The sequence below is a fragment of the Sminthopsis crassicaudata genome, chromosome 2, assembly GCF_048593235.1.
Source record: "Sminthopsis crassicaudata isolate SCR6 chromosome 2, ASM4859323v1, whole genome shotgun sequence".
In the NCBI taxonomy this organism is placed as follows: domain Eukaryota; kingdom Metazoa; phylum Chordata; class Mammalia; order Dasyuromorphia; family Dasyuridae; genus Sminthopsis; species Sminthopsis crassicaudata.
This window is the reverse complement of record NC_133618.1, coordinates 436,975,581-436,998,663: the sequence shown is the minus strand read 5'-3', so window position 1 is coordinate 436,998,663 and position 23,083 is coordinate 436,975,581. Positions and strand designations below refer to the sequence as shown.

The window sequence follows — 23,083 nt, the reverse complement described above, 5'->3', positions numbered from 1 at the left end:
TTCTAAGGAAAGCAGAAGCTCCACGAGGCAGAAATGAGGAGGGAGGACACTAGCCATGGGACACCGCCTGGCAAAAAGTGAGGAGATGGGAAATGGAGCAAAGGCCAGTTTGGTTGATCACAGTAGGTGGGAAGGGGAGTTAATGTGCTGTGAATCTGGAAAGATACATCCAGGGTGTGAAGGGTTTTAAGATATAAATGGAGGAGTTTATACTTCAATCCAGAAGTAACAGAAAGCTACTGGGGTTCACTGAGTAGGAGAGATGGGGGTTTAATATCTTATCTAAAATGCACTATTTGATAAGCTTCCTGAGGGGAGGACTAGAAGGAAGGAAGAAGATAGCTCACAGGGAAGGGAATAAGAATTTAGAGTGTGTACCAAGTCCCAGGCACTGTGATTTACAAATATCTCATTCTGGAAAGCATTTTGGAACTTTGCCCAAAGGGCTATCAGATTGTGCAAACCCTTTGATCCATTAGTGTCTGAACTGGGTCTGTATCCCAAAAAGATCATAAGAGGGAAAAGGACCCACATGTGCAAAAATGTTTGTAGCAGCTTTTTGTTGATGGCAAGGAGTTGGAAATTGAGTGGATACACAACTTCGAAATGGCTGAATAAGTTATGGTATATGAATGTTGGTTAGTCCTAAGAGAACTATCATGAAGTCTAATTGATTGAAAGTTAAGAATGCTACATTTTTTTTTATGTTTTGTATGATGGAATATTCTTATTCTATAAGAAAAGATTGAAAAGACTTATATGAACCTATGCTAAATGAGTCACAACAATATGTGATAGACTTGGCTCTTCTCAGCACTAAGGTGATTCAAGGCAATTCCAATGGATTTGTGATAGAAAGAGCCATTTGCATTTGGAGAGAGAACTATGAAGACTGAATCTGGATCACAGCATTGTGTTTTCACTTTTTTTTGTTTTTGGTAATATATACATATTTTTCCTTTCTCATTTTTCCCTTTTGATGTGATTTTTTTTTTTTTGTGCAGCATGACAAATATAGAAGCAAGTTTAGGAAAATTGCACATGTTTAACCTATGTTGGATTACTTGATCTTTAGAGGAAGGGGAAGATGAGAAAGAAGAAAAATTTGGAACACAAGGTTTTGCAAGGGGCTAATGCTGAAAACTCTCTTTTCCATGTATTTTGAAAAACAAAAAGCTATTATGATAAATTAAAGACATAAAGATAAAGCAAACAAACAAAAACAAAACTAAATATCTCACTAAACTTTGGAGAAGTAGCAACTTTTATTAATCTATTTTTTAAAGTGGAGGAAATTGAAACAGAGGTTAAGTGACTTGTACAGGGCAACACAGCTAAGAAGTGTCAGGCTTTGAGCCGCTGTCTGTTTTATCACCTGACAAAATCCTAAGGAGGACTCCCAGTGACCAAGAATCATAGAAATGAGCCCATGATCCAATTGTCCTTTGGACTGAAGTGAAACAAGTCTGTCTCATTGACAATGTTAATCAAACCCTTCCTTCTTGGCTCAGTGATTGAGATAGTAACATGTTTTAATCAACATAATCATTGGAAGCCCCAAGCCAATCAACCAAAAGGCATTTATTAAGGGTTTATTATTGCTCTGAGATTGTGCCATGCATTAGGGATACAAAAACAAAAAGTCCCTGCTCTCCAGGAGTTTACAATCTATGGGAAGGTGGGGGTGGAGGTGGTAGTGTGTACATACAAAATTAATACAATGTAAATTTTGAGAAGGCACAAGAAACTGGTGGAGCTGGGAGAGGTTTCATGTGGATTGTTATCTCCTGAGATAAGTTGTGAAGGAGACCAAGAATTGTGGAGGTCAACTAACTGGCACAGTCCATAGAGAATCTGCTTGAAGTAAGGCAGGCCCAAGTTCAAATCTAGCCTCAGATGAGGCTTCGTGACCCTGAGCATCACTTTACCCTCATTTATGAGATGGAGAAGGAAATAGCAAACTACTCCAGTATCCTTTGCTAAGAAAATTCAATTGCTTAAAAGAAATTCTAATAACAAAGAATGGAAAGGTTCGACTCTAGTACTGGGCCTCCCCCTGGAGAAAGATGTAAAGAACCCAGGCTGTCCCGTGGGCCTCAGGAGACAATGACTTGGCACAGGGGATGGGCCCTAGGGGAAGAAGAAATCAATCAATCAACTATGTGATAGGCATTGATACAAAACATTTTGCAAATGTATATATATTTTATATTTATGTATAATGTATATAAATTAAGATAATAATGCAATGTATAAATCTTATAATTTATACTTTGCCGTTATAATTTACATTATGCTTGGTCAAGTGGCTTTTGAAGCTGGAGGAAAATGGAAGAATTTCCAGACTTCACAATGAGCCACAACAGCTCCCGGCCCACCTTGGGAGCCCCTCAGTCCCCGAGCTGGGCCTGGCCCCGGGGCTCGGCTTTCCTTAACCGCCAGTTAGGGCTGGAGGCCTCGGCCTGCCTTAGCGAGCAACAGGGTCACTCTGAGGCACGAGCTGCTCCGGGGGAGCTGAGGGAAAGTCCTGGGAGCCGAAGGCCTAAGAGTGAGTCTGGCCCAGGTGGCCGCTGCTGAGTCATGCCGAGTCATGCCAGTGCTGCGGGGAAGTCCCTCGGCCTCCGAGCGGTGAAGCGGGTGCTGGGGCCTTCACACACCTGCGAGTCTTCTCGGGCGCTGACCTCATCTTGCTGCATGCTAGGGGATGGGGAGGGCAAGGAGACGCAGCTTTCTCGTGTCTCCCCCCCCCCCCAAACAACAGGCTCTTCCGGAAGTGCCGGGGCCCAAACAATTCGGAAAGTTTAAAGGGCAATTCCCAATTATTTCCCTGCGGGTACAGAGAACACTCCTCGTCCCCCTCCCCCACTCCGCGAAACCTCCTAGAACACGACCCTCATCTTCCCCCTCCCGCTTCTTCAAAGCCCTAGTAAAACAGGGTCCCCATAGGCACCCCCATCCCCCAATCAACCTCACCGTCTGGAACTTTCCGCTCCTTTTTCTGGGGCAAAACGACCCTCGCTGATTTCTCCCCCAGGACAAGGGACATCCCCTCCCAAACACATCCTAGAATCCTCTAGTACCTTCTCAGGGGCAAAGGGAGACCCCCACGGCCCCTGCGACAGCTGTGCCCCCCGCCTCCCTCCCAACCCCTTCCGAGGGACACAGCGACCCCGGGGCGATTCCCGTCTTCCCCAAAGCTCACTTCGCCCACCTGGGGTAGCATTTCCCGGGGGACTGGGCCGCGCCTCCAGGCCCGCCTCCCCTCCCCCTCCCACGTCTATCTCTCCGGAGGATGCGTGATTCACTTCGTGCGTTCCTCGGTGAGGGTGCGCGCCGGGAGGAGGGGGTTGGGGAAGGGGGTTAGGCGACGCGAACCAGAGGGGCGGGCCTGGGGCGGCTGTGGAGGGGCGGAGGGGGGGCGCGAGTAATCTTCGCTCCCGGCTCCGCCCCACTTGGGCGGGGACTTTGCCATCGACTATAAGACCTGGAGCTGGGACGCCCAACGCCAGAGCAGATCTCCCTTCACCCTCGGTACCGCTCGCGTCCTCTAGCTGTCTCCGTGCCGCGGCCCGCCCGGGTGTAGGTCCCCAGTTCGAGTGCGAGTCTCTGCCCGGCCTCTCCGTCTAGAGCAGCACGTCGCCGGCGCTGACGATGGAGCGGCTGACCGTGAAAGCCTACCTGATGGGCAAAGAGGAGGCGGCCCGGGAGATCCGCCGCTTCATACTGGAGCTGCCCGACGGCCCGGGGGGCTGCGACCTGCTGCTCCAACGCGTGGCCCAAGTGTTCCCGGCGCTGCGGCCTGGGGGCTTCCAGGCGTACTACCGAGGTGAGGCGGCCGGGCCGGGGCGCGGGGGGGGGGGGGGGGGGGGCGCGGGCCCGGAGGACGGGCTGTGCCGCGGAGGGGGCGGGGGGGGGGATGCTCGGCTGCCCGCGGGGGCCGGAGGAGGGGCCGGAGCCCGGACCGGACGTGACCGGATCCGACCCTGCGGCTTGTTTACCTGGCACCGGGCCAGACTCAGCCGGGCTTACGTAACCGGGCCCGTGTGCAGTGACGCAGCCCGAACTGCGGGGCCCGGGCCCGGCCAAGGCCTCAGTTTCCCCGCGTGCCGGCCCTGGCCGTGGCTGCCTCCTCCTTAAAGCCGTCCTCCTTTGTGCAGGACTCTGGGCGCTGAACGGCCCCCACACCTCCTAGGAATTTGCGGGGGGCGAGGGGGGGGGGGGAGAAATTTTGTGTGTATGTGTGATTATATATTTGTCACTATTAGTGTAATTACCCATGAGCAGCATGTTACATAATTTCTGAAACAACGCACAGAGACGCAAAGATAACGTGTTTTCAGGAAGAAAATTATGGGATGTGGAGAGAAGTTCAAATCCGGCCTCAGAAGCTTGGTAGCGTGCCTCAAGCCTGTCCTTTAACCGATGTGTGCCTCAGTTTGCTCGTCTGTAAAATGGAGTTATCGTAGGCCCTCGTGGTTACGAGGATCAGAGGAAAAAATGTAAAGTGCTTGGCACCTAGGGAACGCAATGTAAATGTTAACTCTCGCTTTTATTACTGCTGTAGCCCGGCTTCCTGGCCCTCTGCTGCCCCTGCCTCGCCTTAGAGCGGGAACCCGTTAAGGCCTGCCTGGCCACGTGCCTCCTTTCCCTCTCCTGCACGTGCTGAGGGAAGCCCTGCCCCCTTACACCCTCAACTTACCCCTTGGCAGAAGTTTCCAGAGCCCGTGACCTCTTGACTCTAAACAACTTGATTCCTTGTGGCTGAATCCTGTGGATTACGGGTGGCCTGCTCTCCCTGGAGGTTGGGAGAACAGGGGTTTAACAAGGCCGGGGTAAATCTGTATTAAGCGCCTAAGCTTCGTGGGTACGGAAAGGCCACTTCCTGCCTAGTCTAACGTGCGAATAAATATATATGTATAAAGCGTGCTGTATTCAGAATGACTGGGGACCAGCATTGAGGGGATTTTGGGAAGGCTTCCAGGAGAAGGCGGGCAGGTCTGAGTGTAGGAATTAGTGGAACCCCTGAAGGAGGAATATCCGGGCCAGAAGGTGTAAGGAGACTGCAGAAGTGGGCGGATTGTGGTCCCGGAGGCAACTGGGAGCCCCTAGGGGGAGGCTGAATGGAGAACAGATTGAAAGGAGCTGAGGCTGGAAGCTGGCGGACTAATGAAGTGAGGGAGTGTCAGGAGGAGAAATGTTGTGAAGGTGAAACAGCACCCCCCCCTTTTTTTTTTTTTTTTTTTTTTTTTTTTTTAAGGAGGGGGTGAGAGATGGTGAGAAGTCAAGGATAATCTAGAAGATGATGTTGCCCTCCACACACAGTAAAAGGGTAGATGGGGCAGGGTCTAAGGAAAAGTTCAATCTAGGTGTCTGGCAATTGGAGATAGGAACTGGCAGGTTGAAGAATCTTTTCCACCTTTTTCTCATTTTTTCCTTTTTTTGATCTGATTTTTCTTGTTCACTTTGATATCTGGAAGTACGCATAGAATTGCATATGTTTAACATATATTGAACTTACGTTGTATTACTTGCCCTCTAGGGGAAGGGGAAAAATTGCAACATAAGGTTCTACTACTGGCATATCTTTTGGAAATAAATATTTTTTTTCCCCTGAGTCTGGGGTTAAGTGACTTGCCCAGGGTCACACAGCCAGGAAGTGTTAAGTGTCTGAGACCAGATTCGAACTCCTGAATTCAGGGCTGGTGCTCTGTCCACTGCGCCACGCACCTGCCCCGGAAATAAAATTTTTAATAAAAAAAGCTATGCAAGGGTCTATGTTGAAAAATTATCTGTGCATGTTCTGAAAATAAGCTTTAATAAAAAAAATCAAATCAAATGTTGAGAAACTATATGTTCAGGAAAATAAAGTACTATTAAGAGACAGGTTCAGAAAAATGAGGATAGAAAAAAGGCCCATTGGATTTGGCAGCTAAGATCTTAAGTAATTTTCATGGACATAGAGAGGGCAGAGTAATAAAAGGATAAGGTTGGAATCCAGATTATGAGGGGTGGAGAAGAGAGGAAGTATAGAAAAAGGCACCAATATAGTCTAGGATTCCCTTAGTCAATTAGTGGATAGAATTTAAAATTCTAATTAAAATTTGGCCTTATCTATTGGCTTTGTGATGCTGACTACCTGGTTGCCTCAGTTTTTTCACATGCAAAATAGCACCATTTTCTTTTTTTTTTTTTCCTGAGGCTGGGGTTAAATGACTCCCCAGGGTCACACAGCCAGGAAGTGCTAAGTGTCTGAGACAGATTTGAACTTGATCCTCCTGACTACAAGGCTGGTGCTCTATCCACTGCGCCACCTAGCTGCCCCCAATAGCACCTACTTTCAAGAACTGTTTATAACTCTACATACATTTTGCGCTAGTTATTATTTTCCTTACTCCAAAGTTCTATCTTCAATTGTCCTTGGTTTGTGCCTTGCCTCTACTTTGTATACTGTGTGAGGTTTGGACCTTTATATAAATGCCCAGATATTTATTTGTTATTTATTTATTTGTTGACTGGCCTTCCTTCCCCTTCCCCCATCATTTTCAAAATATGCATAGTTTTCAATGTTGCCTTGAAAAACTTTTGTGTCCCAAGTTTTTCTTCCTCTTTTCACCCTTCTCCTTATTCTCAAGTAATCCAATATATGTCAAGTGTACATTGAATGGCCTTTTTGAAGATTCCCAGTTTTAAGGTCTTAGATTCTATAGGAGGTAGAAATTATTTGTAGCACTGTGTAGGGAAGTGGGTTGGGTATCATGATTTTTTTTATGAGCTCCAAAAGGACCCATGACATGACATACCCTCTAATCTAAGCCTCATTTTTTACTTGGGTGGTACAAAAGGAATCAGAGTTAGTTCCATTTCCACTGTAGCACATTGCCCCTAATCACTAGAGAAGTTGGTGTTTTAGTCCTGTGGGCGTTGGACTTTTTGGGAAGGGAGAGAGCCTAGGGGCAGGGAGATCTAGAAGTAAGCTGAGGGCATACTGCCTTTGGCCTCTTGCTTCTCTGGCACTTAATAAAAGCCTTGCTTGGGGATGGGTTGTTCTCCCCTGATTCCCCTCAGATAGGGAGTGGCGGCAGCATGGAGACCCTTTTGGTGGCAAGGACCTGAAAAGGAAAGGAAACAACCCCAAGCCCAGGCCTAAGTACTTCAAATAACCTCATTTGATCCTCAGAGTAACCCTAAGAGGATAATTGCTGTTGTGAACCCTTTTGCCTCAGTTTTCTCATCAGTAAAATGGGGTTAACAACATTTCAGTATCTCTGCCAAAGAGAGTGTTGAATGGCTAAAAAACAATTGAAAAACAGTTTGAATGCTATATTATAGTTCTTCATGTGGAGATTATACTTATAACTCAAAAACTTTCTCATTAGGCTGTGAAAAAGAATGTTTTTGGAGTCTCATGAAATCATTAGCTCTTATTTGTCCAATTCTGCTTTCTGAGGAATTTTTCCAAGTGAATTTATTATTTTTTTTGGTGCCTCTTTGATTTGGCCCACTCTGGTTTTTTTTTTGTTTTTGTTTTTTGTTTTTTAAAGAAGTCAGAGGTGACAGCCTTTTCAGTTGATCAGAGGCTGGTGATTCCTTTTCCTAGAAATTTAGGTTCTAGAAATTATAAGAAATTCAGTAAATTCATTTTTTAAACTTAGTGATTTAATGACTGGCAGCTACCACCACTAGGAATTCTGTCCCAGTCTACAGTGCACTGAGTCAAGTCAACCCAACTCCCATTGCCTATTGTCCTTTTGCCCAGTCGCCACCAAACACGGGACACCCACAGAAAAGCAGAGGTGTGTCAAAATGCATGTGTTTGATTTTTGACTCCTTCAGTCACTCCTTGTCTGACCTTTACATAAGTCGGGCCAAGTTGGCAGAACATCAGACCCTCCCCATGGGTAACATGAGGTCAGTGATACTTCTACTGCCTGCCTCATGGAGTCACTGCAAAGGCTCAAGCTAGGTGAAGGATGGAGAACCCATCTTTGTAAACAGAAGTGAGCACTGTGGCCCTCTTTAGTCCTGACCCTGTTTTAAGTTGGTCTGCGCGTTAGCCTCTAAGGCAGGAGTTTTTCCCGTTAGACACAAATGACCAAAAACTCCAACCTGGATTAGGGTCATGTGGGTAGCTGGGGTTAATGGGTGGTACATACAGTCTGGAGGAGAGAGCTTTGTGTCAGGAGGCAGAAAATGGGAAGCCTTATGCCAATAGCTCAATTGATTTGAACATTTCATTTCATTTTTATTTTAAAATCTAGATGAAGATAGGGACCTGATTGCCTTCTCCAGCGATGAGGAGCTGTGCATGGGTATGTGCTACGTTAAAGAAGGCCTCTTTCGGATCTACATAAAAGGTGAGAATGGGGTTAAAGCAGGGTTCTAATTTCTTACAGGCTGGGCTTAGAATGGGGAGAGTCTTGGGTTGGAATCTTTTTTTTCCTGTCTAGTTTATTCATTTGTAAAATGGGGCTAAACTACTTGCAACAGATGACATTGAAGGTGCTTGTGAGAAAAGCTCTTTGCAGCCTTTTTAAAGCTCTCTAGAAGAGAACCTCTGAGGATTGGCCCAGAGGAGTTGGAATCGACACACATATGATGTGTGTGTATGTATATATGTATATATATAATGTCAATATGTCAAGTGCCAGTTGTGATTACAAAGCCAGTGCCACTCTGCTTGCTGCTTTGAGGAATGTAGTGCTCTGTTTTTCTTCCTTGTGTGCTTGTTTTTCCCAGAGAGACTTTTTTTTTTCCTTCCCCCCTGAGGCTGGGGTTAAGTGACTTTCCCAGGGTCACACAGTTAGGAAGTGTTAAGTGTCTGAGACCAGATTTGAACTTGATTTGATTTTTTGCGTGAAATTCTTTAATTTTAAATCCCACTAGCTTCCATTTATCTACATCTATCTTTTCTTCCTCTAAGAACCAAGGGGATGTGCGTCTTAATGCAGCCAAGAGTTTATCAATCTGTACCCAGGTTCCAAGTAAACTCTGCTCCTCAATTATCTTAATTATACTCTGTATAGTACCACTCCTGAATGGGGTTGGAGCTGAGGCTGCCTCTGGGTTGAGTCGGCTGAGGTCGAGGGATTGTCTTTAGCTAACATCTGCCCCATTTCAGCTATAAGAGATTGCTGGTTTAGCCCTTAACAAGTTAAGTTCCTTATTTGTCTATTAGAACACTCGCTTAATCTTTTTAAAAAGTTTCCTTGTTACTCACAGTTATTTCTGCGTCAGAAAGTCTTTTCCACTGGAATTTGAATCGAAGGTCCTCCTGAATTCAGGGCTGGTGCTCTATCCACTGCGTCACGTAGCAGCCCCTCCCAGAGAGACTTAAAGGCTGAGGTTACATATTCTAGGTCTCTCTTTAAAAAAATAAAATAAAATAAACTCAGACATCTGGTTTGTGGCCATCGCATTAATGAGGCACCCTTGGGTTTTGAATAAAGCCAGTTGCCAAGCTCACTAAGACACAGACTCTGCCCCAGGAGTCCTGGAACAAGTCCGGAGGGGTTAAAAGGAAAGGAGGGGAGAGGAGAGGTGGCTTTTTGGGAAAACAGTCCTTCAATTACAGGGAGTCCTGTAATTGAATTCTAGGGTTAGTCTGATAAGAATGAAACACTGAGAGAGGGTTCTGAGTGAAGCATGAATAGTGAGCACTTTCTGACAGTTTAAAATGATTTTAAAAACTTTTAGTATCTTTAGCTGTTAACCTTTTTTTTTGGGGGGGGGTATCCCTTGTACACAAAGTTTCCCAAAGCATTCAGCAGCTTCAGCCAGTTCTGACAGCATATACAGTATTCCACCACCATGACCCCTGCCCCAGCCTTGGCCAAGAGGGGAGGGAACTCTGCTGGGGTCAGCATTTGACTCAGTGGTTGGTTCTTTCTATGTGTGGTTTCTTGGGCAGATTGAGTGCTGTTCCTGCTTGCTTCACTCTGCATCTGTTTTTGTGTAGCTCTTTCCTTGCTTTGCTTCTCTTCTCATCCCTTGTATCATCCTATTAAGTGATTTAAGTTGGCCTTTGCAGCCATGCTCTGCTGCTGGAGCCGGGGGGCAAGCTGAAATCTCACTTGTCCTTGTAGAGAAGAAAGAATGTAAGCGGGAGCATCGTCCCTCCTCTGCCCAGGAGGCTCCCAGCACCGTGGTGCATCCCAATGTGATCTGTGACGGCTGCAATGGGCCGGTGGTGGGGAACCGCTTCAAGTGCACCATCTGCCCCGACTACGACCTCTGCAGCAGCTGTGAGAGCAAAGGGCTTCACAAAGAGCACAACATGGTGATCTTCCAAAATCCCATCACTGCCTACCAGCCTGAGGTGAGAGAGGGGAGAAAGGGGCTCAGGAGTTTCTCAGGGGATACAAGTGTATTCGAGGCAAAGTTAATTTTGAATTGGGGGGCAGGTGCCAGCAGGGTACTATTTTCAAAATAGTGCACCCCACTGGGTTGGAGGAAGACCCGGTTGGTACATGTACGTCTCTAATCTCTGGGACTGATTTTTTTCAGTGGGTTTCCCGCCGACGATGGTTTCAGAAGGTGAGACAAGGAGGGAGTATTCCCCCTTTTGGATGGATGCCAGGCTGGGGATTTGTTTCTTCTCAGTCCGTGAATCAGAATGCTCCACAGGCACAACAATCTTGCTCTACTCCCTGCATCTCAAGAGCAGAACAAGGTCAGATGGGTTTGGGTTCTTGCTTTCTTATTGGAATTGTCATAATTCTTGATGTACCTGGGATCTGCAAGCCTTTGGCAAAGGAGGTAAATTACTGTTTATCAAGGGAAGAGAAAGGATTTGGCCCAGTTCGTCATCTTCTGGAACTAGAACTGAACACACACATTTTTCCTCATTGGCTTTTTCTGTTTTTTGTTTTTAAATGCTTCAGCTAGTACTAGTTCACAACAGGATCCCAATGTCACCTTCCTGCATAATGTAGGTGAAAGTGTGGCTGCTGCTCTTGGCCCTCTGGGTAAGTGTTATTTTAAATTATTTGGGATTTTTATCTGTAACTTCTAAAAAGGAGTTGAGGCAGTTTGCAAAAAAAAAAAAAAATCTAAAATTATTAAATCTAAATTGTTAAAATTTATTTTCAAAACATGTATACATAAATTTTTTATTTTTTAATTTACCCTTGCAAAAGCCTTGTGTTCCAGATTTCTTCCCTTACATGGCAAGTAATGCATATTGTTAAAGATGTGCAAATTCTATATATCTACACATTTCCACAATTATGCTGCATAGAAAAATCAGATCAAAAAGGAAAACCAAACAAATTGAGCTTGCAAAATTTAAAATAAATGTAATTGTAGTTTTAAAATTCATGTTAATAGTCAGACAATAGGAATATCTACCTCCCAGGGTTGCTGTAAGAATCAAATGAGATAATATGCCAATTAAATCAAAATCGATTAAAAGGAGCAAGGACATAAAGCTAGAAGTTCCCTTAGTTAATAATTCCTATAGATGGGCATTGGTTACAGCACTTAAATTTCCTGGCTAACAAGAAACAGTTTGGTTACTTGGCTCTCATGAAGGCATGCAGATTCATGTGGAGAGGTGCTTTTTCCTGGAAAAAAAGTGTTGGATAGCCATGGGCAATAACTTTTTGTAGGAGCCTTCTATCTATTGTTTACAAATTATTAGAAAAAAATTAAATTGCAGGATATAAAGTTAATCCACATGAATCATCATCTGCATATTTATGTTATCCACTAAGTCCAAGAGCAAGAAAGAAATCCCAATAACTATATAATGTAAAATAATTGGGGGGGGGGGCGTCTAACCGCCAACACTTTCACATAAATAAAGTTATATCTAAACAATTGCAAGAATTTTAAGTGCTCGTGGGTAGGCCAAGCTCGAATTCTACTTATACAGTGCCACACCAGACTACCCTGAAATTACCTTCATGGAGGTAGAAAAAAAAAAATAACAAGGCCAAGAATTATAGTGTGTGGAGAGGGTGAGCAAAGGAAATTGTCCTAGCTGTACCCCATCTAAATATAAGTAGCGGGGGCAGCTAGGTGGTGCAGTGGATAGAGCACCAGCCTTGAATTCAGGAGGACCCGAGTTCAAATTTGGTCTCAGACACTTGACACTTCCTAGCTGTGTGACCCTGGGCAAGTCACTTAACCCTAGCCTCAGGGGAAAAAAATATAAGTAGTGGTCATCAAAACCATATGGTACTGGCTAAGAAACTGTGGAATAGGCTAATTTCACAAGACACAATTAATGACTGTTAAGCTAGTGTTAAACCCAAAGACTCCAGCTTCTAAGATAAGAATCGCATTCTTGACAAATTTTGCTGCTGCAAATTCTGGGAAAGCTGGAAAAAAACCAAACAAACTCATGTGCAAACAAAACCTAAGCAGTAAAGATTAGAAGGGATGCAGAAAGCTGAGGGGGAAAATATTTTTGATAAAAGCATCATTTCTAAAATATATGAAGAATTGACTCATTTAAAAGAATAAAAGCCATTCCTCAATGGTCAGAATATGAACAATTTTCAAATGAAAAAATTGAAGCCATTTCTAGTATGAAAAAACTCACTAAGTCATTATTGAGAAATGCAACTCATACTATTTCACACTGAAGATTGACTAAGGTGACAGGAAAAGATAATAAATACTGGGGGGGGGGGAGGTATGGGAAAAAACTAATGTATTATTGGATGGTGAACTGATCCAGCCATTCTGGAGAACTCTATCCAACAATGTCTCTACTGGACCTGTATCCCAAAGAATCAAAAAGAGTAAAGGACCCACATGTACAAAAATGTCTGTAGCAGCCTTTTTTGTAATAGCAAGGAATTGGAAAATGAGTGGATGCTTATCAGAGAGAATGACTGAAAAAGTTATGATATATGAATGGTATTCTGTAAGAAATGATCAGGTTAATTTCAGAAATCAGACTTGGAGATACATGAACTGATGCTAAATGGAGTAGAACCAGAAGAACATCTTATAGAAACAAAATTATGCGATGATTAGCTCTGATAGACTTGGCCCTTTTCCAACAATGAGGGGATTCAGGCTAATTCCAACATACTTGTGATGGAGAGAACTGTCTGCATCCAGAGAGAGCAGTTGTGCCCCAATTTGGGCTTTTTCTTGGCCGAGTGGTTTGCCATAGCCTTCTCTCTCCCCAGCTCCTTACAGATAAGGAAACTGAGGTAAACAAGGTCAGATGCTCAGCATCACAGGGCATAGGTAGTTTCTTGTCCACTGTACCCCTTGCTGTCCTAGCACATAGTAGGAAGAGAAAATAATTAGATCTACGATCTCAGTATTGAAAGCTCCTGGGTGAAGAAACTAGACATTATCACTGGAAGTGGAGCTTAGGACCCAGTGGGTTTAATGCCAAGTAATCGGTTTTGTTGATTTTGGAGTTCACTTGAAAGATGAGAAGATGGCATAGATTACTTTGCCATAGACCTGGAGGAAGAATTTGACCCTTGTAAAAGCCTACACACTGGCTTTTATTTTGCCTGGAAATTTATTTTCCTGGAAAATTTCCTAATTTGTTTTTCTTCATTAAAACATGGAGAGTAGTAAGTCACATGTTTGCCTTAATAGTGCTTTTAATGATTTCTGGTGTTTTTATTCCAATTTTAAATAATGTCTTCTTGATGCACTCTCCCTAACTACCAACATCAGCCCCTCTTTTGTTGCTTTTTAATTTCAGTAATGTTTTGTGTTTTTCTTTCAATTATATGTAAAGATAGTTTGCAGCATTGAGTTAAAAAAATTTTTACCTCCCTTATAGTCTAGTATACATTATACCTGTATAATCATTTTAAGTATGTTTTTATATTGGTCGTGTTTTGAAAGAAAAGTCAGAGCAAAAGAGAAGCTACACGAAAAAAGCCACCAACCAAAACATAGTATGCTTCAATCTGAATTCAGTTTTCATGGTTGTCTCTGGAATGTCATTTTCTATCCCAAGTCCATTGCAATGTCTTGGATCACTGTATTGTTAAAGAGCCAAGTCTTTCTGGAGCTATCCTGTGTAACAGAAATATTTAAGATAAGAAAGTGACTAGCCTTGTAGTGTTTGCAGCATTCTTCTCCCTTATTCTTCCTCCACCTGAGTGAAGGGATGTTCATGTTCCTTTTGTAGCTCCAAGGAAAAAAGATTGATTCTGATTCTCTCTCCTCCCCTCCCCCCAAGGCCTATCCCAGTTGTTGAGCTATTGGATTGTGTCTGGCTTCTTCTCCTTGATCCTATTTGAGGTTTTCTTGGCAAAGATAATAGGAATGTTTCCTTCTCCAGTTCATTTTACAGTTGAATCTGAGGCAAACAGACAGGGTTAAGTGACTTGGCCAGGACAACCCACATTTAAACTCAGGAAAGATGAGTCTTCTTGGCTCTAGGCTTAGTGCTCTATCCACTCTGCCATCTTGGTGCCCCCAGCTCAGAACCAGGTGTTTGATACATGAGCTAATAAATTCTTTAATGAATGAATAGTAAATTCCTTTGGATCTCTGTTCTCTGGAAATAGCTGTTCTCAAGAATTAAGAAGGTTCACTACAGTTAATCCCAAGTGGTTTTCATTTGCATTATGGCTGCCCTAAGCTTCTTCCTGATGTTCCTTGCTCTTTTTAAGGTATTGATGTTGACATTGATGTAGAGCATGGAGGGAAAAGGACCAAGGTGGCTCCGTCCTGCTCTCAGTCTTGCAGTGAGAAGAGTAGCCCTCATCCAAGCGACTGCTCGTCCAGCCAGAGCCAAGCAAAGTCCCAGAACTCCGAAATGGAGATGATGTCCCTCTCCGAGCAGATGCAGAAGGTCTCTGTGAAGTGTTCAGTGCAAGTGGATGAGTGCCCATCCTCATCCCAGGTGAGTGGAGGGCCTGGTCCCTCAAGGTCTGGGACAGCTGGGCTGTCCTACCTCCGCCTTGCTAATAAAGGCCATGTGTCTATGAATTCAGACACTTCTGTCCTGCTGAGGCTTCTTGAATTTTAGATGTGAGAATGAATGTCTCAATGGAACTCTGGAGACAGAGTTATTGGCTCTTGATAGTATCTTGGATCTCTCTGTGTGGGCCATTCCAGCTTTACACTGTAGTCAAACAGTCTCCCTCCTGTAGGACCAGACCGAGGCTGGTAACTGTTCAGGAGGAGATGATGACTGGACTCATTTGTCTTCCAAAGAAGTGGATCCTTCCACAGGTGAACTTCAGTCCCTACACATGCCAAAAACAGATGGTCCCCACTGCTTGGGCCATTTCCGAGAAGGGCCCACGGGGCTCAGGGAAGCTGCTTTATACCCACATCTTCCACCAGGCAAGTTTCAAGCAACTCAGAGTGTTTGTCTTGGGGCTCCATCTCCCCCCCCAGCGGCTGCCTTGGCACTACAGAGGCGGGGCGGGGTGGTCCCTGCCTAGATGGCACCTTGCTCTTTCGACTTTTGCAAAGGAAGTCCCAGTATCTAAAGGCCCTGGGAGAGGGTGGGACCGGGACCATGCCTGGGAGTCCGGGCATATATCCATCCAGGTTTGGGCCTCCAAGGCCAAGTCTTGGTAACCATCTTGTTTTCTGTAGAAGCAGATCCACGCCTGATCGAGTCTCTCTCCCAGATGCTGTCCATGGGCTTCTCCGATGAGGGCGGCTGGCTCACCAGGCTCCTGCAGGCCAAGGAGTATGACATCGGGGCTGCTCTCGATGCCATCCAGTACTCCAAGCATCCGCATCATGCCTGTTAAGAGTCCTGCTCTTAACTCCCTCATTCTCGTTGCTTTCCTGTAACCATACCACACTGACCTGTTGTCAGTCCCAGTTTCTCTGGAAATTAAGCTTATCTTTGAAGTTTAGTTCTGTGTTCACTTTTTGCTTAGGCCATCATGAGCATCAGTGCACCCACCTCTGACCGTCGGGTCATTGTTTCAAGGGGAGGCAGGAAATAGATTGAGGGGGACCGGCTCACCTCGGGCCTTGCTTCTTCACTGCTTTGTGAAGGAACAATTTTGTAAGGAGGAGGAGAGGGCAGTCAGGTAGGGGAAGTGAAGGGCCAACTTTTCTTTCAGTGTTCCCTTAGCTCTGTAAGAGAACTGGTTTGTGTCAGTTGTCTTAAAATTAAGTGGTGTTATCTTTCACCTCTGTAACCAATTCTGCAGTTAACCTTGTGAAGAACTGATGTTGCTTTCTTTGGTGGAAAAAATTGCCATATCCAACACCATTCATTCAATAAACATTCATTCAGCCTTTACTGTGTTCTTATCTATGGGGGGGGTGCTAATTTAGCAGTAATGATGGTATAAGGAAAGATAAGTAACAACTTCAGTGGTAAATGTAAATGAGTTGAACTCTTTAGAGAAGAATAAAAGGTTAAAGAGTGGGTTAAAAATTACCCACCATGTTTATAAACACACAATGTAGAGAGGGCTTACATAATTTTGAATAGAAAAGTTGAACCAAAATATATCACGTTATTTGCAGTGGCATTCATGAGATTAGCAAAGTTAAATTCAACTAAGAATGTAGAAGCATATTAAAAATTTTTTCCATTCCTCTGGAAATATTAAGAAATATTTCTCTTGCCTTTTCCAGACTTCTTATGTGGGTTAAGTCAAGGACAAAATGTTTTTCTTAATGAAGTGCTTGTCTTTCCTGGACCATGAAGCAATTGAACTATGACCCATCTTTCTCCATTCTGGAAGGACATGCATATTGATTGCTAGGGGGGACCTTGGAAATCCTTGAAGGGAGCAGTTAAGGAAGACGTTGAGTAATGACTCTCTAGACTGTTAACCCAAAACTGGATTTCAATATTTCTTTGTTGAAGATTCCTATTATGACAATAGTAGTCAATATTTACATAAGTCCTTTCTATGTGCCAGGTATTGCACTTAAGTGCTTTACAATTATCTCATTTGATCCTCACAATCCCCGTAGACAGTTACAATTACTAATCCCATTTTACAGATGAGGAGAGAGACATACATAGGGTAATTGACTTGTTCAGGGCCCCAGCTAGGTCTTGCTAGCCCATTGTGTCACTTAGCAGCCTCTATAAATATTACCTCAAATTACTTTGGAGTTTAAGACAAGTCCAAGGACATGAGAGAAGGAATTTTTCTTCCTCTACATTAAAATGCTTGGCTGTTAGATTAATGCTAAATTTAAATAAATTATTTCTGTTAAACTTGTGTGTAAAAACATAGCATATAGGATTAATATATCTTTTTTCCCCCTTTAACAAGAAAAATAAGTGAGGAAACAATATTATGTTTAAATGAGGCTACTCTAAATTAGGGGCAGCCAGGTGATACTTTGGCTAGAGGTTCAAGCTTCCTGAGTGAGGAAGTTTAATTTTCCTGAATTTAAATCTGGCTTCAGACACATTTTAGCTGTGACCCTGCTATGCAATTTGATCCTGTTTGCCTCAATTTCCTTACCTATAAAGTGAGCTGAAGAAGGAAATGGTAAACCATTCCAGTATCTTTGCCAAGAAAACTCCAAGTGGAGTCATGAAAAGTCAGACAAGATTGAATAACAATAACAAAATTCAAAATTGGAACATGCTAGTTTAAAAATATTCATATTTGCCAAATATTTCCATAAAACTTAGAAAAGACAGGTCTTAAAAAAGCTTTTTTTATTTTTCAAATCCACACTAATATGAAAAAAATTGATCTCAGACTAGTTCACAAAATTGTGGATTAGAAAAATAGGAATTTTCAGTTCAGTTGATCAATAATGGGCAGAAACAGCTACACCCAGAGAATGAATACTGGGAATTGAGTGTAAAATGTTTGCACTACCCAGGTTACTTATACCTTTGGAATCCAATTCTTACCGTGCAACAAGAAATTTGGTTTCTAAGATACAGTGTAACACGTTAAATATATATGGGATTGCCTGTCATCTAGGGGAAGGAGGAGAAAATTTGGAAAAATGAATACAAGGGATAATGTAAAAAAATTACTCATGCATATGTACTGTCAAAAAAAACTATATAAAATTAACTAAAAAAAAAAAAAAAGTAAAGTAGGAATTTTGCCCATATATGAATCAAAATGAAATAAATAGTGCAATTTTTCAGTGGTTCTTTTATCTCTTCAAAATTGGTATTCCTTCAATAAATGAAGATTACATTCATGTATAACTCATTTTCTCTGCCTACCAAAAATGGACTCTATTTGATGGCCTTCCTTTAGGTCTTTTTAAAAATTCTGAACCTAAGAAGCATTTCCATTTTGAATACAAAAAGTGAATTTTTTTGTGAAACTGACTCATTTCATCATTTGATTTTTAAAAAGTATTATCAAACTCACATTACTTTCAAAACCATCAGGATTAAGTACGGGTTTCCTATTTTTCTCCGGTGTGTGTGTGTGTGTGTGTGTGTGTATTTTAATAGTATTTTATCTTTTCCTCTTCTGTATACTTAAAAAAATATGGCTCTCCCTTTTGTTTTAAATCACTGTCACAAGCTTTCCCCCCTCCTTTAATTAAAAACTTTGAGAGAAAGAGGAGGGAAAAAAAATCTTTTTATTTTTAACAAATAAGCATAGTTGGAGAGAAACAAAAAAGCATTTTTAATAAACCTGTATGGTCAAGTGAAATAAATCCATAGTCGCCTAGTACACAAATGTTTGTCTTTTTTGTACATTGTGTCTGTGACCTCTCTGGCAGAAAGTGGATAATGTTTGATCAGAGATTCTCTGGAAAAAATGGTCAGCTGTTGATATAACATTTCTCTAGTCTTGCAGTTGTTTATTCTTTTTCTTTTTTATTCATCTGGTTCTTTTCATTTTGCTTCAGTTCATATTAACCAAGATGCTCTGAAGCCATCTCCTTCATTTCTTATAGCTCAATTAACATTCCATTATATTTGCCACGGAATGTTTATTGCATAGAATGCAATTGTCTAAAAAATCTAAGACACCCTTTAGGTTCCCTCCCCTACTTTCCTAGTCCTATAGTTTGGTTTGTCTGTGACTATTCCTTCCTTGCTATTATCCTTCCTCTTAAGTCCTATTCCCTATTCCTGCTTATTTCTCTGTTGGGTTTGGTGAATTTCTGTATTAAATTCTCTATGTGTGAATGTATGTGTGTGTGTTATAGGTTTCAGCCTTTCCTTGTCCATTTCAGAAAAAGTGAATGTTCATTCATCTCATGCCCACTCCCTCTTTTCTTGATGTTTGTACTTTGAAATATTCTTATATATCACTATTATGAAAAATAGCAAGTTCCATCTACTTCTTCCTCATTTCTACACTAATGTATTTCTCCTTTAATTTCCCTTCTCTTTCTTTATTCAAACCCTTAGAAAGGAATCAATTTATGTCCCAGAACTGTTTTTCTTATTTAATGTCTCCAACACCCATTATTCATTTTTTATTTATTTTTATTACTTCCCTCCACCTTCATATCAACTCTCTGTTTTCACCTTTTCCCTACTGAGGGAAAAAAGAAAAACAAAATCCTTTTTAAACAAATATTCACAGTCAAGAAAACAAATGATCATATTGTCTATATTCCTTAATATCTCTGACAAGTATTAAGACTGGAGGTACACAGTTCTCTTCTCTCTTTTAGAATACATCATCAAATAACTTCTTCCAGTTCTTCAAATCAATTTGACTTTCTAGGTTTCTCTGCTTGTGTTTGTATTTCAGAATTTCTATTCCACTCTGGTCTTTTTATCAGATGTGTTTGAAAATCCGTTTTTCATTAAAGTTCCTTTTTGCCCTCTGTAGGATTATACCCAGATTTGCAAAGTATGTTATTTTGGGGAGTAAATCTCATTTACTTTTTAGAATATTGTTTTTCAAAAACTGCTCTGGTTGATAGTATCAGTTGCTAGATCTTATGTAAGGTTAACTGGTATCTTGGTATTTGAATTGCTTCTTTGTATTTGTCTATTTTTTTTTAATTGAAGCTTTTTATTTTCAAAATATATGCAAGTATAATTTTTCACTATTGACCTTTGCAAAACGTCGTGTTCCAATTTCCCCCTTTTACTTCCACCCTCTCTCTTAGATGGCAAGTAACCCAATGTATGTTAAACATGGCAAAAATATATGTAAATCAATATGCCTATATATATATATATATATATATATATATATATATATATATATATATGTATATATATATTTTTTTGACATGGAAGCTCTGGATTTTGACTACAACTTTCTTGGGACTTTTCCAACTGGAAGTCATTGATGGATTCTATCCTTATTTTGCCCTCTGGTTCTAATAGATTTGTGTGGTTTTCATTTAAATTCTTGAAAAATACTATCCAGTTGTTTTTTTTTTTTTCTTAAATAATGGTTTTAAGGAGTACAGTGATTCTTAAATTCTCTCTCCCTACCCTATTTTCTCAGTTATTTGCCTTTGATATTAGATGTCTTACATTTTCTTTTTACTTTTGTTCTAATGTTTCTTTCTGTTTCATTGAGTCATCATGAACTTCTATTTGGTCTATTTTAGTTAATTAATCTCTTCATCTTTAATTCCATAATTCAAGTTTTGACTTGGCTTGATCTATTCTTGGGTCCCCTGAGTGAACTTTATTTCCACAAGATTCGCTCCTTGAATGTTGGAGATTTAGAGCTCTCTGGGGGACCTTTGGTACCCTGCGCTCCTCAGCTGCTTTGGTTTGATTACTGCTTGGCTGCTCCTCCAGTACTTCTGCTGCTGCTTTACATCACCTGGGGCTCTTTTCATGAGTCTTTTTATGGGAGCTCTCCGCTCTTGATGCTTCAGAACACAGAGCCCTTTAGGCTACCGTGTTTCTGGCTGTTTTCTAGTAATGGTGAGATGCTGACATGGGCTTCCTGTCTTTCCATGTGCTTCCTGCTGCATGGAAACAGCCTCCCCCTTCTAAATCAGAATGCTGATCACAATAGTCTTGGATTATTTGAGGAAATGAACCCTTCTGTTGGATACTCCCATTAGCTTCTCTGGTTTGACAACCAATAATGGGGATCATCATCTCAGTGCAAACTTTGCAATGGTGAGTCACATGTTGGCTCTCCAATGCTTTTACATAAATGCCTCAACTAAAGTTGACAGGGAATGGGAGAGGGGGGTTGGAGATGGTGCCTGTTATTCTAGGAAGAAAAGAACCTTTCATTAATATGATAAAGCTGTCTATTAAAACCGTAAGCTAGCATTGTAGCCAATGGAAAACCAAAGAGTAATTCCACAAAAACAGATAGAAACCTGGATTATATTTCTTTTTCTTTTTAATTTTTTTATCTTTTTTATTTAATAGTATCCTATTTTTGTAAGATTTTGAATTTTAATTTTTTTTCTCTTTCCTTCCCTTACATTCCCCCATCCCAAGAGAGCAATCAATCTGATATAGGTTATACATGTACAATCATTTTTAAAAAAATTTTATTAAAGCTTTTTATTGACAAAACACATGCATGGGTAGTTTTTCAAATTGACTTTTGCAAAACTTTCTGTTCCAAATTTTTCCCTTCTTCCCCCCACCCCCACCCCATAGATGGCAGATAGTCCTATACATGTTAAATATTGTACAGTCATTTTAAACATATTTCCATATTAGTCATGTTATGAAAGAAAGATCAGAAAAAACATAAGAAAGAAAAAGTAAAGTTTTAAAAAGGTGAAAATAGTATGTTTCAATCTGTATTCAGTCTCCATAGTTCTCTCTCTGGATGCAGGTGACATTTCTGGATTATATTTCCAAGAAATCTTAATAGCAACAACATGAAAACCAAGGACAACTAGGAGGCACAATGGAAAGAATGCCAGACCTGGATTCAGAAAGATTCCTCTTCCTAAGTTCAAATCCTTCCTCAGACCTTTTCTAGCTGTGTGACCCTGTGTGTCCCTTTACTCTGCTGGCCTCAGTTTCCTCATCTGTAAAATGAACTGGAGAAGGAAATGGCAAACCACTCCAGTATCACTGCCAATAAAATCCCAAATGGTCTTATAAAGATTTGGACACTACTGAACAACTACAACTAAGGGATTGTCCCCCAAAGGAAAACAAATAGTGGTAAGTGAATAAAATAGACTATTATTGTAGAATATTATTTCATCATAAAACATGATGAAATTAAGAGTTCAAAAGAAACTGGAATGTTTTTCATTAAGTGATGGAGAACAAAGTGAGCTAAACACAATTAGCTATTAGCTAATCCCTGCTATTAGCTTCCTCATTCTCTTGCATGTTTCTATACTTTTGTCTATCTACATGCCATCTACTTAGTAGAATATTAACTCTTTGGGGGCAGGAATGATGGTCTCTCTTTTTTGTTATTTGTTTGCATCAACAAGGGGCTAGCGTAGGGTCTTATGCATAGCAAAAAGGTAATGCCTGAATTCTTTGAAAATAAACAACTAAAACTTAACATTGGTAATTTAAAAAAAAACTTAAAATGCAGAGATAAAGATTTTTAGACATGACTAATGGGGAATTTTTTTTTCTCTGAGGCAATTGGGGTTAAATGTCTTGCCCAGGATCACACAGCTAGTAAGTGTTTGAGGTCAAATTTGAACTCAGGTCCTCCTGACTTCAAGACTTGTGCTCTATCCACTGCACCACCTGGCTGCCCCTGGAAGATTTGTATTGCCAGACTATATCTGTATATATTGAGGGCCTAAAAACATTTCCTCTTGAGGACAGGAATGGAAGAACTAGTTGAATAAAAATTTTATATATGTATATATATATTTTTAAATGATTCAAGGAAGAGATTAGGAGGAAATTCTGAAGGAATCACAGACAAGTCTGGCAACTTTGCAAGTTACATGTTGACTTTATTAAGCAAGCTGTCCATAATAGAGACCAGCAGTTTCAGGTAGCAATCCCTTAGTTATGTGGAAATACTCATTTTATTGAGATTCCTTAAGTTCAGAATTTTAAAAATTTTTAGAAAAATGTTTTTAAAATATTTTAGAAAAATGTTTTAAAAATGTTTTAGAAAAAGACTGCATCCTTGGTTTTAGATATAATGTATGTAAATTGATACTCTTTTATAGTAAAATTCCAAATGAATTTTGTTTGCCAAGAGAAAACAGAACAAAACAAACAAAGCAAACAGAACAGCTGTGAGTCTCTTTCTGCAGCTATATTCTTTCTAATTTTAAGGATATATTTAGA

General features: G+C 41.3%; 1 protein-coding gene and 1 long non-coding RNA gene across 5 annotated transcripts; one reads left to right on the top strand and one right to left on the bottom strand.

Annotated features, from left to right (window-relative positions):
* Nucleotides 1–1,562: 1,562 nt before the first annotated feature.
* LOC141557140 (uncharacterized) lies at nucleotides 1,563–3,345 on the bottom strand. Its single transcript, XR_012486718.1, has 2 exons — nucleotides 3,212–3,345; nucleotides 1,563–2,697 (listed from the first exon to the last, which is right to left on the bottom strand). It is a non-coding gene; the product is annotated as an uncharacterized LOC141557140 (long non-coding RNA).
* On the top strand, nucleotides 3,297–16,201 carry SQSTM1 (sequestosome 1). Of its 4 annotated transcripts, none has more exons than XM_074292360.1 (8): nucleotides 3,297–3,826; nucleotides 8,259–8,354; nucleotides 10,083–10,315; nucleotides 10,504–10,669; nucleotides 10,881–10,964; nucleotides 14,601–14,833; nucleotides 15,084–15,165; nucleotides 15,538–16,201. In XM_074292360.1, the coding sequence occupies exons 1-8, from the start codon at nucleotides 3,652–3,654 to the stop codon at nucleotides 15,696–15,698; spliced, it is 1,230 nt and encodes a 409-aa protein (XP_074148461.1). In that variant the 5' UTR covers nucleotides 3,297–3,651; the 3' UTR covers nucleotides 15,699–16,201. The 4 variants fall into 4 exon arrangements, with proteins under 4 accessions (XP_074148461.1, XP_074148458.1, XP_074148462.1 ...); XM_074292357.1 differs by having other exon boundaries at nucleotides 15,084–15,279; XM_074292361.1 differs by lacking the exon at nucleotides 10,881–10,964 and having other exon boundaries at nucleotides 3,299–3,826.
* Nucleotides 16,202–23,083: the final 6,882 nt, after the last annotated feature.

Coding starts and splice junctions, on each gene's coding strand:
- SQSTM1 (XM_074292357.1), top strand. CDS start 3,652: ATGGAGCGGCTGACCGTGAAAGCCTACCTGATGGGCAAAGAGGAGGCG. Junction 10,316..10,503: donor TCACTGCCTACCAGCCTGAG/GTGAGAGAGGGG, acceptor GATTTTTTTCAG/TGGGTTTCCCGCCGACGATG. Junction 15,280..15,537: donor ATACCCACATCTTCCACCAG/GCAAGTTTCAAG, acceptor TGTTTTCTGTAG/AAGCAGATCCACGCCTGATC.